At 38.1% G+C, this 14,314-nt stretch overlaps 1 protein-coding gene across 1 annotated transcript; it reads right to left on the bottom strand.

Moving 5' to 3' along the window:
- Positions 1-5,094: 5,094 nt before the first annotated feature.
- On the bottom strand, positions 5,095-13,826 carry LOC137258059 (NF-kappa-B inhibitor-interacting Ras-like protein 2). The gene is made up of 7 exons (XM_067795608.1): positions 13,483-13,826; positions 11,155-11,250; positions 10,632-10,679; positions 9,295-9,390; positions 8,514-8,607; positions 8,084-8,170; positions 5,095-6,665 (listed from the first exon to the last, which is right to left on the bottom strand). Exons 1-7 carry the CDS (start codon positions 13,585-13,587, stop codon positions 6,610-6,612), a joined length of 582 nt encoding a protein of 193 aa, XP_067651709.1. The 5' UTR covers positions 13,588-13,826; the 3' UTR covers positions 5,095-6,609.
- Between the last annotated feature and the right edge of the window lie 488 nt (positions 13,827-14,314).

Raw genomic sequence — 14,314 nt, 5'->3', positions numbered from 1 at the left:
TTGTTATATAGCCGCACTCAACAAGAATCACGTTTAGGCCAGAAACTCCAGTGATAAATCCAGTCGTTGGGGTAAGATCACATTCGATAGCCAGTCATAGGCCCCTAACCCACTTGGTCGCCTCTGAGCAATGCAAGTCACTTGTGAATAATTCAAATTTGGAATCCACATGCAATCAACCATCACTTACAATGCTGGAAAGGTCATAAGCTTATAGTTCATTTAAACATACAGTAGCATATTGAACCAGTGTGTATACAAATTCTATACCCTCATGTCATCTCACGATCAAACAGTCACAAAGTATCTTGCAATGTACATATACACGTATACGTACCATGCAATGAATATCAGATCCTCTGCATTACAAATGTGATATTATTTACGATAATCCTTTGCTACTGTAAGCATAAATGTACTATAGGCCTACGCGGCCTTTTCAGTACTGTAAACAAAGATTGATTAATTTGATGATTGATTAATTGATGTATTAATTGGTTGGTTGGTTGGTTGGTTGATTGAATGATTTATTGATCGATTGCTTGATTCCATGCACGTGCGTATCCAAATGAAAAAAGTGAAAAAGTGAAAAAAGTGATGTAATTGTAGCTTCAATTATAGTCAAAAGTACATGGTGGTAGAACATTAAGTGACTGTCTCACTCTGTGTAGGGACTGACGAAAATATGCAAATATATTCCCTTCATAATTAAACATCATTAAGCAGAGAGTACACCTGCTGCTTCAACTATCAATGCACATATTCATGTAACTAACGCTTAGTCATACATAACATTCATGGAAACAGTCAATATGATTGCAGCCTGACTGTTGTTGTTTGTTTGTTGTTTTGCGCCGTAATGTTTACAGCTATATGACGGCGGTCTATAAATAACCGAGCCTGGACCAGACAAACCATTGATCAACCTCATGAACATATTGGGATACGATGACATGTGTCAGCTAAGTCAGTGAGCCTGACCACCCGATGCCCTTAGTCGCCTTGTACGACAAACATGGGCTACTGAGGACCAGTCCGGATCTTCACGGGTAGCCTGCAACTGACAGTAGGTGGAGAGGCAAACATGATGGTACATGGACAGTGAGACAAATTACGTGCATGGAGCAAGTGCACGTGTGATGTTTCATATTTATGTCGGGATGTAAATAGAGGTTGTTTGTTATGGTATCCCTACAAACAGCAATCGATAAAAAATGATATTGAGAAGCACACTATTTTGACTGAAGCTAAATTCATATTACTCATTTAGCTGCGTGTTCACTTGTCCGGTCGAAATATTACGGAAAATGTAACATGTCTATGTTTTAAGCAAAGCTTAGAAACAACTCTGCGTGCCGACGGCAACCTAGTCTGTCTCTAATATCAGAGAGTCTGTATGTGTTTTGAATAATAACTCGTTTAGTATAGACATGATATACTACCACTAACCCGGCAACCTAGTCTGTCTCTAATATCAGAGAGTCTGTATGTGTTTTGAATAATAACTCGTTTAGTATAGACATGATATACTACCACTAAGACGGCAACCTAGTCTGTCTCACAGTCCCTGAACAGAACTATTTCCCCTTCTGTCTAGCCCTTTCTGCAACGTAAATCAAGTCTAGATTATCTACCTTTTGACGGTTTGTTCATTTTTAAACTTAATAGGAATTGTTTCTGCCAAAATTCTATATTTTCAGGGACTAATTTCTAGTCCAATGACTACCCGTTCATGCCTGTAGCACAGAGAACAAGGGTTCAAGGAACAGAGATGTGTGACTTGTGGAGGAAGTGTTATGTATACATTATACATTTAACCTAAGAAAAGACACGACCTACACAAGGACGTAACCCTGGACCGACAAGCCTGAGCTTCTCAGCACCACGAAGGAGCGGTTTTAAACAGTGTTACTTACATCCACTATATCACATAGTCAGTACCAGAAAGTATCGTGCATAACTTGCATAATTAGGCATTGCAGGCGACATATGTAGGAATTGGAGCAGTATACATGTGCGATTGGTTGAAAATGTCTAATGGTTTGCCAAACCAGGAAAAAACAGCTTTGAAAACACAGTAACAAGTACGCCTGTCGTAGTTGTATATAGTGTACAAGACGTGGCGACGGAAAGCGGGAGAGAAAGACCCACGGAGGCGAGGGGAGGGGGGTGGGGGTGGGGGGTGGTGACAAAGAGAGAGAGAGCACTTTTACTGGACGGACAGACGGACATATGGCCACTGATGTAGGTTTCAGTTTGTGTTTCTCCACGAAACATATGTCAGAGCGAGTAATCAATATTAATGTTTCCCCCAACAGCTGACTAAATACTCCAGTATGACGGTGTCATTGGTAGGTATACGCTAATTTTATATATCTTCACTATACTGTGGCCTGTTATTAATTTAAGTCTACACACCGTCCGGGTTGTCGCACAAGGAGTCATGTCTGTTTTCTAAACCCTGGATCTCATGCACCAAATGGCAGATATCTGACAAAACCCACAGAAGATCCATGGCTGTACACCCTCATACATGCGAATGTTTATTACCTATATAATGCCGTGGACATAGTGTACCCCACAGTCTCAAAATTATATTTTTGCATAGATTATTTGCACAGAGTTCATCGTAACGACATTGCCCTACATGAAGCAAGTGGAGATTCCCTACAGGTTCACTGGCAGGGACGTATGTTGAGCCGGCCGCACAGACGTAGCTACTGTTATAAACAAAAGCTCGGTTTACACATGATCGTAAGCCCGGCTTACACAAGCCCTCGGTATTATCTAAATGTAAAGCTTTACAACCTATCGGGCTTACACGAAAAAATGGTTTGCTACGCGCCTGACTAGCATTTCTTTTCTAGTTAAGTCAAGTGTAGTTTTCTTATCAAAACGACCCCATTCTAGAGGTTAAACCATAGACTACCGTGGACAGTACCAAAATAGATTAGCATCGGTCGCCATAGAGATGTAATTTTGAAGAAGATGTGACCCTGGTTCCCTTCCCTTTAAGTCAAGTTTCAAAAGAGATGACCGAAAAATACAATATACGTGACATTTATGTCGTGAAAACGCCATCGGCCAAACCGTCTCTTGTGCAGTTAACACAATTATAAGATTAGATATGCGACGAGGACAAGCAAGTGCACTTAGGAACTCAGATGGTGCAGTTAATACAGATATACAGTCAACTAAAACAATCCCACTCGCAGGTAAAACAATTAGATAATCAGTTTAGACAATCACATAATTTACTAAGACGATGTGATTCGCACCTTAGTCAAGTCAGATTGGCAACTAAGACAATCTCATACGCAACTAAGACAATCTGATACGCAACTAAGACAATCGAATGTAATACGCAAATCGTGGACGTACTGCTACCCTGTAATCGTTAGGTCAGAGTATACAGTAGAAAACGTCTCTATTCCGTCGCTTTTGACCTGGAATCCGAAAACAGTTTCTTTGAATACCTGATTCGTTATTATGGTGATTCCTGGTTTGTCAGCGCTAGAGTGATCGTGGATTCCCAGAATGGCAGGTGCCCCTAAGTCTTTTAGCGGGTTGGGTAACTTCGCTCGTGGTCAAAGCGTTCGCTTCCATGCGTCAGTACAACATGTGAGGTCAATTTCTAGTTTAGGATTTGTGTTAATCTTAAGAACGATTTACGGTTGTTAAACACGAGGAGTACCTATAAGACCCACGTATGTAGACTGTTTGCTTATTACCGTGCCCCAGATAGATGTATTTCAGGTATGAAAAGTATTTAGGCATGGAGTTTGATATCGGAGTGACCTATGTATGATAAAACATCCTAAAGTTGATAGCATTTATCATGACTCGTCGATCCTCAATCAATCAAACCCCTAAATCAAGCAGCCATAGTGAATTAAGTTAGATTATTTCATAAATGGCATAGTAGGCGGAATACGGTTATACGTCGCTTTTAGCAATATCACGTCGGTGACACAAGAAACGAGCTTCAAACATTGTACCCATGTGGAGGATCTTCAACGTGACGAAGTGACGCTTTAATTATTTGGCTTTAATTATTTGGCTTTAATTATTTGGCTACACCATCGTCTCATAGTGAGTGAGTTAGGTTTTACGCCGCTTTTCGCAATATTCCTGTGATATCACTGAGAGGGACATTAGAAATGGTCTTCACATATTGTACCCATGTAGGGAATCGAACACGGGTCTACGTCGAAAAGAGCGAACGCTTTAACCACTAGGCTACCCAACAGCCCCGCCCCATAGTGGATACAACGATTAGCAGACATGTATTGGATCACTTCTCAATTATCTATGCAGGAATCTAGCCGTATTTTAGTTTAGGGCTAGAACATAAAATAGTTATATACTTTCCTCTAAGTCCTGGACCCGTGAAGGCATGGGTTAGAACTGATCTTCACTAACCTATGCTTGTCGTAAAAGGTGACTGACGGGGTCGCGCGGCCAGGCTCACTGACGTGGTTGATACCTGTCATCGTATCCCAGATCGTAGATCGATGCCCGTGCTGTTGATTCCTGGATTGTCTGGTCCAGACAATTTTTTACAGACCGGCGCCATATAGGTGGAATATTGCTGACTGCGTCGTAAAACTAAACTCACTCATTAAGCATGCACAGATAAACTTAACGAAAGTTCACGCAACTGAGCTGTCAACTGGACCAACAAACCACATCGCCCCTTTGCATATTCGTGTTCTTTATTGTAGCCTTCAAAATGTCAGTGCGTGCTTTTAGTGTTGTATGTCCACTACAGCGCTGAATCGCATTCCAATATACACATCTCATTTGATATTTCCGTATGCATAATGTTTCATTGTAAATTTCTTTGGTAAGTGATGTTTAGTCTAAGTAAACTCAGGCTCGGTATTATTCGTTATTCTGCTTATACTGTATGGCCGTGAAACGAATAATTATGAGGCTAAGTTAATTAGAGTTTTTACTTTTCTTTGGCCCCTTTGACCTGTTCTCCACACAAACAGACTTTAAAGGTTAATATCCTGTTCCCTGATATGACAGATATCATTTTAGGCAAAATAAAATGTCTGATCTGTTTAAACACAAAAAAACTAAGTGAACCATGGTTTAAACTTTATTCTGTAAACACTATCATCAACATAATAAACAACATTATCACTATGCAGCATATATGGGATATAACAGTTATACCATGATGTTTGGTAACAATACATCAGGCCTACAGCATGCACTACTAGTCTCTAGGGACTGTATCTTGCCACATAGCAGGGTCTACAGGTGGGACCTCGATAAGTCTCAGCTTGGTAATACTACAGACTAGGTAGTCATTACTTTTTGCAACAAAAATAAAGGCTGAACATCATCAAACTTGAACTACAGGGTTCTGTTGAAGAAAGCTATCTTAATACTAAGTTGACTCCCACACCTCAATAAGGACCCTTGTCATCCCAGTGTTAACAAGATGAATAGGCCAAAAGCTAAGAAAAAAAACCCCATTATTACATCATCATAAACTGTAAGGGATATCTTTTGATTTCTATAATTGTATGTACCGGTATCTATATCCTGCTCAAGTAATTCTTACCCATTTGTCTTTCTCCTTCGGTGTCTTATTATTATTCTTATTATGAAGCACTTTGAAATTATGGACATGCCTATACTGATGTAACATATGTTATATTTGGGATTACACTGTTTTAGTAAAGTACAAATTCTAGTACTTTTTGGATTAAGTTCGAATCTCAGATGGGACTCAACTCAAAAAGTACTAAAATTTGTACTTAACTAAGAAAGTGAAATCCCAAATATAATATATGTTACATTTGACCACATTCTAAATGGCATTGTGTAGTCATGGCAATACAGATTTTCTTTTGATGAGCAATAACCATCAGTTACAGAAAACATTCATAACGACATGCTGCTCCTGTTTAAAGCAAAAAAACATGAGCAAATGTCTTTGTATACATTTCTGCAGCAGCAGACATTATACAAGATATTTGATTGCCCTCCGTGTGGTCAGTGTGTTTAATGGCATACAACAGCATGTATCTAATATGTAGACACAAATAAGCATGACAAGAGACTTAACCTACTATGACAGTGGCAGTGAAAGTGAAAACATTAATGGTCAGTTGTCCCCCTTGTCTACAGAAGCTGCAGACCATTGGCACTGTGGTAAATACAACAGTATATTGCATACAGCAGTTTAAAGTTGACTCATTGCAACATTCTTATTGCAACCTATTTCATCCGTTTGCAAACCACCAAATTAAACAATAAATTCTTTGAATCTGAATTTTCCCAGCTTGAACTGTTTCATGAAGCCCTTATACACCTGCAGTTGTATCCCTTTCACCTTAGCACTTTAAGTTAACTGTCTGGTTAAGTTATCATAAAACTAACAAAAATGATTTTAATTCTCCCAAGTTCTTTCTGATAACAAAATGACAGCAGGGGGATCTTAAGTTTGAAAGTTAGCAACCGGCAGACATAAGTTAAGTGACTGATGCAAAACCATTGTGAATTGATCATAGGACCATGCAATGGCATTACAAGACCTAACATGTAGCATAACGGGATGAACATGACCATGAACATCTTGATCTGAACCGTCTAGCTCTCCAGACTCACAGACTTGGCTTTCCTGGTTGGCAGGAATGTCGACTTGCCTGCAAAAAATATATATATGTGAATACATGTTTGCAAGTATGTTTACAATTTAGTCTGTGCTGGGTAAGTTATCATCAATACTGATGCTAATTCATGAAATTCGAATTTCATCATGCAAGGTTTCCATTGTTTGAGATCATAACATTAACATATTCATGATGTATATATCATATTATATTTCATATTAACAGTATATGAATTTCCTCTGAAATGAGCCAAATAAAACTGGATAACAAAGTTGGAAACAAGTAGCAATCAGATTCTTCTTAACGTTCATCTTCGCATGAACACTTCTTGTGACAAGATTTTCATCAAAAGCCACAAGGGTTAGATACTATTTATCATCAAAAATCACTCTTCATTACTTTTCAATGAAAAATGTCTGAACACAGTACTACCATTAGACTTGCTACACAGTGATGTTACAGCATTGTGATGTCACCTCCTAGGACATATCCTTTTGATCTCACACAAGGAATATCTCCTGTGGCACAGTTTTGGATAACAAAATAAAATACATAGAGAATCTCACCCAGTGTCTACTGATATCAATCATATCAACACGAGTTGATAAAGCAACAGATATCCGAGGCTTCCCGAGGATATTTTTACCTTTATCAACAATTGTTGATATAATTGATACCAGTAGACATGAGGGTGAGATTCTATTTATCATCTCAAATCATTCTTCATTAGTTTTGAATTAAAAACATACATCTCTCAACACAGCACTGGCATTAGATTTGCAGTGCATCAATGTCTTAGCATTGTGACATCATCAAGTTCATGATGTCATGGCACTGTCAGGACATCGTGCAAATCTACTGTCAAAGCGATATCTCCTAGCAAGTCTGATCTAACAAAAGCAATACCTCCTGTGGAACACAGTTTTGGATGATAAATAGAGAGTACTAAACAATGTACTATGTATTAATGTATTAATGTAATGTATTACCATATTTATGAAACAAGTGAATGGTTTGGTATTTAATGAGCGAAAGCGAGTTTGATACTGATACCATTCACAAGTTTCAGAAATATGGTATCACATGGGACATTGTTTAATATTTTATTTATTACTCACCCAACATTAGCAAAATAATGTCCAGCAAAGATATTCTTTCCTAAGAATTCAAGGAGAGTGAAGACTATTAGCTTTCCGCGGGTCTAGCAAGGTCTAAAACTATTTTGACAGAGTTATTAGCATTGTGACGTCATAACTGTAAATCACTTTGACGTACAGCATTACGTGATGTTATTAAATAATGTGTGATAAGTTTGTAAAATTATTAAACAGTGATATCTTCAACGGGTGAGTAATAAAAGACAATATGCATAATATGAGGTAAACATCTTTTAACTACTGATATTTCTATACAGCTCCAATAATCCCTGACACATGGCCACAGATACTCACTAGGTGGAGTTGTGATCTTGGATGCCAGCCACACAAATGGTTCAACAAGAGACTGGCGGTTTGTGACAGAGACTTCCCAGAGTCGCACTGATAATAGAGTAGTGAATTACATCACAAGCAGATATCATTTGTTTGTTGTTTAACACTGCACTTAAAAATATTTCAACTAGCAGACTGTAGGCCAGACAGACAGGCTATACAATTAGATTACAATGATATGCATCAAACAAGTGAAGAGAGTCTGATCACCCAGTCCCACTAGTCGCCTCTTATGATACCATTATAACATACTTATATTATACCCTATACTTATATATTACTCATACTTACTTATATATATGTTCTATGTCAATGACAGCACATATTGCTTGGTGCAGCATAAACCCATACTCACTCACTCAATCACACACACACAAACATAATTACTTACATTTCTCCTTGCCAGCCCAGGCCATGGCGGTGTTGAAGTCCACCTGTCGGTGTTCTGTTAACTCACTCTTGTTGCCAATGACGATGATGTGAATCTGTGGAAGAATATTCCAGGCAAAATACAAGATTTATCATCTGCACAAATTTGACAAAACCAAGTGAAGCAGAGCCAGAACTAAAATTTCATGAAACACATTAAATAGTTACTCCTTAGATGGCACAGTTTCAATAAACTGCCAGGAGAACATGAGGTGTCAAGCTACTTTCAAATAAAAAACCTTATGTGAAAGAAATTACGTCATGGTTAGGTTCCTATTTATTCCCTTTTATGAAGGGATATGTGTCCTTGTCTTAATGGTCAGCAGGATTTAGCGTTTGCCTGAGGCACAGAAATCAGAGGTTCAGTCCCTGTTTGGGTCATGTCAAAAGGCACTATGAGACAGTAAACTGTGACATGGGTTTTTTTAGTGTATGTTGGTATGTCTACAGTAGCATGTGCACTCTTATGCACCCTACATAAGAAAAATAATCTTCAGCAGGACATAAACACCATTTCATCACATGGCAGCTATAAGAGTGAATGAGAAGATTTATGCCACAGGGATGTTACGGGTATATGATATAAATTATCAACTCTGAACAAGGCAAACAAGAGGTGGCTAGCATGGGCAAACATCCCACCCTGAATGCTTTGTATGGTTAGTTTGTCAACATGCATCGGACCTATGCTGTCCCAGGGGCCCTACATCAGGAAAGGACTGTTAATGACAACATCACCTCACCTCCTTCTTGTCCCTTGTTTTGTCAATGTCTCGCTTCAGTTTGTCCAGTTTCTTGAAAGACTCAAAGTTTGTTACATCATAAACCAGCACAAAGCCCTGTAACAGAGATTACTATAAACTGGAACAACCAGTTATAACAGAGAAAGAGTGGAGGATATGAAGGGGCCTTTTCTTTCATTTCCCATACATAATACAAATCAAGGGAGAAATATAAAGCTTACATGCAATGAAAAACACAACTTTGCAGATTCTGATACCTTTTGGTATGGACTTACAGTAACAAATTATCCAAAATGCAAATTCAACTTAGAAAGCTGAAAAATAATGTATTGAAGAAATTCCACACAATTGGAGTTCAAACGATTCACTAAGGAAAAGTCCAGCAGGGCCTGTTCCTCAAGGCGGTCATAGCACTACAATAGTCACAAATCAATGTTAAAGTATGGGAGTTATGACTGTCGTTCCGCTATGATCACCTTGAGGGACACGGCCCTGGTTTGAAAAGTGGTTCCAACAGCTGTGCTATGCTGCGTGCATGTGCATAAATAGGTTCATGAGGCTTGAACCAGGGTTGCCCTGGGCCTAGATTTTCGAAGCTCTCTTATCGCTAACGTAGTTGTAAGTCCCACACATTAACATTAACTTACAACTATCTTAGTGCTATCTAAGAGTGCTTCGAAAATCTAGGCGCTGATTAAGAGGCTGTAAGCTGGAGTAGTCTAACCTTGGTTGTGAACACAAACAACAAATAGTAAATAATCTACTTGTTACATAAAAAAGCATGTTGATTGTGATAAGCAGCCTGTTTCACAGACAAATATCAATGTTTGTTTCAATGACATCTTAGTGTCTGCCTGCCTGTCTGCTAATGACAATATGCGATATACAATTTCAGTCATTGACCACAAGCAATTTGAACTTTAATGCCTTTCAGGCTATACACCATAAACAAAGAGCCCTGAGTCTATTGGCAAATGAACCAGCCGATGAAAGTTTTCAGTACATTTAGGGCACGCCCACCCACTCTGACTGGGCTTGGTATCCTGAGTGCTTCATTTAAAGGGTAGAAAAACCCAAGAACAAAATATTGCACTTTTGATTTGCGATTGTACACTTATAATTTTGTTCATTTACTCTTGCATAATCAGCAACGTATATTATATGTTATTAATAAATGATAATTGTGTTTTAATCATGGTTAGTTTGTTGGTAAGGTTGTATGTAAGCTTTAACAAAGATGAAATTTACAGATCTCATATTAATGTTTTAAACAGATAAATACTGAGTAATAACTAACATGGTACTCCAATATTTATTCCATTGATTGGTATACTTACATCGGGAAAGTTGAGGTAGTGTTTTGGTAAATCTGTGTTGGTCCCATCCTGTAACACATAACAGATGGAACCTTCACAAAACCATGGCAATGTCAAAAAATGTAACCTCAACATCAAGAATCAAGTCAAATGGTCCAAACCATATTTTCTCAGGACAAGAATTAAGAGTAACAAACATCAGAATTATTGATTATTGCCAAGAATGACAAAGTTTTATGGTATAATGATATGTTTTCAGGAGAGCACTAGCACTTGTTATTTCTGTGAAGGTTATAATTTATATTCTGTACAGCATGTTATTATTCAAAACTGGTCTCAAAACATATTTAGTGAAGACCTGGGTTTGATTCCCCAAAATTTCTGGTGTCCCCCACTATGATATCCCTGGAATATTGCTAAAAGAGGTGTAAACCCAAACACACTCACTCAAAATATGTTTAACAAAATGCAAGGGAGATTTACGTTTTTGGAGAATTGAGGTTGAACCTGTTTTTTGGATAATATTGTATCTGAGAAGACTTACAAGGCCTCCGATGTCGAAGATGCGGATTTTCTCCTTTACGCCACGATCAGTCTCAATCACAGCAGTGTAGATGTCTTCTATGGTGGCCTGCATTGGCTAAACAACAACATGGATACATAACATGGGTACATAACAACATTTATAGAAATACAGAATCGTCATTGATCAGTGATTAAATCACTCCTAATTACTGATGTTTCCATGCCAGACTGATCTAACAAATTCTCTATGATTATATTACAAACTGAAGGTTCACTAAGCAAATACTGCTGAAATGACTGATTAAAGTCATTTAAGTGGTCTTAATACATTAGGCCAGACCAGTTTTATTTCTTGTTTTACGGATCTGCCAGTCATGTTTTTTCATGAATAAGAAAACAAATAAACAGAAATTCAAACGGCCAAATATGTAAACTTACATTAAAAATTGTTTTGGATTGGGGGTTTTATGGCCCTTGAAACACTTCATTTAATTTGCCAAAAGTATAATGCTTTTAGAAATTAAAAAGGAATATTACTTTGACTGGTGATTTTGGCTTGGCCTTATGGTGTGAAAATACTTGGCATCACAATCATCAGTACAGAACCACTTAAAAACAATTCAAAATGAATATACTTGTCACTAAAACAAAATCCTATATGAAGTAAACTAACATCATCATCATCATCATTTATGAAAACAAGCATTATGACATAAACAAGTGGAGAATACATAAGCCATGAATATTCATTAACAACTCTAATATATGAAACATCACTGGGCAGCTTATCCTCTATATCTTCAGGTTTACACTTTTGTCAAACCTACAACAACCCGTGGATCCTTTCTCATGTTTGAGCACGAAATGTGTAACTTTCATTTCAGTTTGCCCAATTGATCGGCAACATTAATACATTTAGTTTACCAATCAAAATGAAAGTTATAAACCAGGGCCTAGATTTTCCCGAAGTTCTCTTTGCGCTAAGATGGTCAAAAGTGCCATACATTAGCTGAAGACTGTATTTGCATTAAAAGAGGTTAGAAAACCTAATCCCATCTTATATATTTGCCATATCAATGACATGGTGGTCAGTCCCATCCATAGTGATCGCATCTGCATAATTTCAATACTGAAAAACTGACACAAGAGAAAGTTCTCAAAATCTTTTTCGATGGAAAGGATGTCTGTCTCACAATGTTTGATTGGTTGGAAAAAAAGTTAATGAAAAGCAAGAACATTTTCATTGATAGGACCATGGTACATATCCTGTGGTACATGTATTATTTTCAAAATGCAAGCCCTGGGGATATAGATTATGTGGAAAGTTTCTCATCATAACCACTTTTGAACCACTGTCCTCAGTGGTTGGTGGGGCAGCCAAGTGGTAAAAACACTCGCTCATAATGTCAAAGATTCCCTGGTTTCAATTACCCATATGGATACAATGTGTGAAAACTAATCACTCTCTCAGTGTTCCTTGTCACATCATGTGCATGTCATGTATTGTAAGATACTCACTGACAGTACACATATAAGACCCATATCAAATGCATCACCATCACATAAATATTTCATGCATGTTTCATTTTTCATAACGAACAAACATATGGGTGTATACTTTCTTTTGTACAGCAGATCATATACAGATATTTGTGACCCTTGATTTGCAAAGTATGCAAAACTTGTACAACACAAATCTTAGGCTCCAATAATGTCAATCAAGTATTATGATACGCACAAGAAAAGTGCAAATAGAAGTTTCAAATTCTGTCTCCTCTTGTAGAGTTGAATGTTTTGTACTGTCTAATGTGACAAGTTCTAGTATATTGGAGAGCCCCAATAGACTACAGTGGAAGCTGTCAAAACCGACATCTGTCCAAACCGGCAAGTTGTCAACACTGGCATAAAATCTCAGTCCCATCCCTGGCATGTACATTTATCATCAGTTCTAAACTGGATTAATTCTTCAGTCCCGATGAGTACCGGTTTAGACAGCTTCCACTGTAGTACGATCTAGTGACTGACTGAGTGAGTTTTGTTTTACGCTGCACTCAGAATTATTGGGAATTGATGACATGTGTCAATCAACTCAGCAACCGTGACCATTCCGTTAGTTGGCTCTCACTTCAAGCATGGGTTGCTGAAGATCTATTCTACCCCGGATATTCACGGGTCCAGACATAACCCTATATCCTACAGTTACGAAATCACTAAACATCGCGATGTTGTGTCATGTCGTGATGGTAGAAACCTATCATGGCTCTTAGATAAACTTCAGGAGAAATATGTTTCCACTGTGGTTGATGATAAACCACTATACAAAATCAGTCGGATGATGACGCCTCACCGTGGCTTCGATGACGTGATTCGCATACAGCAGCTGCTCAACCATCGATGTCTTCCCAACACCGGTCTGCCCGCACATCAACATTTTGCCAATCTTCACGGGCATCTTGAGAAGTTGCAGCTGTCAATGAAAGTCTGCAAACATCTTAGTCCGGCAATCCTAACCTCAGCAGTTTGTGACAGTTTGATCTCCTGTCTCCGTTAGTTATCAAATCAACACATGGTGTTCAGCATACTTTAGGTGGTGCAGCAATAACAGCGAACATGGGAGGTCTGCCTGTCAAGAGCAGTTCTGTCAAATCTCTAAATCTCCATTACTTCCTGTTTATGGCATTATCTCCCCTTGGGTCAATGCAATGTTGGTTACTCAAACAGTTGGATTCTATTCTGCTTCTAGAGAATGTAACAGTTATAGCTTTCCGTTGTAGCTAGTCTCGCTCCAAGGCTTTACTTAATTCTGTGCCCATGACTGTAAAGATAGCAAGTTTAAATAATCTCAGAGTGCAGGGACGCCACTGTGTTTGTGTATTTAGATTTATGTAGAAAATTTCCATTAACTATTAATTAGTACCTTAGAGAATTGTACAAGTTTACGTTGTAGCTAACGTTTTAAACTGTCGATTTAGAGAAAATACCTTTGGTTTAATTCAGTGGCATTTAAACTGGTGTGAAGAGGGCGTATTCTTTTGCCCTTATGCATATTGACAAGAACTGACGAACTGAAAACAGATTTGAACTGTGTATTAACAGTTCAACTTTGGATACAGCCAACATTGTGGCACAGCATTAATTTTGATTAAATGTATATGACTTCTTGTGCCTAAGGAGAAACC

Source organism: Haliotis asinina, chromosome 12 (genome assembly GCF_037392515.1).
Source record: "Haliotis asinina isolate JCU_RB_2024 chromosome 12, JCU_Hal_asi_v2, whole genome shotgun sequence".
Lineage (NCBI taxonomy): Eukaryota > Metazoa > Mollusca > Gastropoda > Lepetellida > Haliotidae > Haliotis > Haliotis asinina.
The sequence above is the reverse complement of the archived record's forward strand: the minus strand, read 5'-3'. Positions and strand labels throughout refer to the sequence as shown.

Bases quoted from the DNA above. Each gene is read 5' to 3' on its own strand.
- LOC137258059 (XM_067795608.1), bottom strand. From the start codon at position 13,587: ATGCCCGTGAAGATTGGCAAAATGTTGATGTGCGGGCAGACCGGTGTT. The intron at 9,391-10,631 runs GTAAGTATACCA...TCTCTGTTACAG, and splicing joins ACTACCTCAACTTTCCCGAT to GGCTTTGTGCTGGTTTATGA. The intron at 8,171-8,513 runs GTAAGTAATTAT...CTCTATTATCAG, and splicing joins CTGGGCTGGCAAGGAGAAAT to TGCGACTCTGGGAAGTCTCT.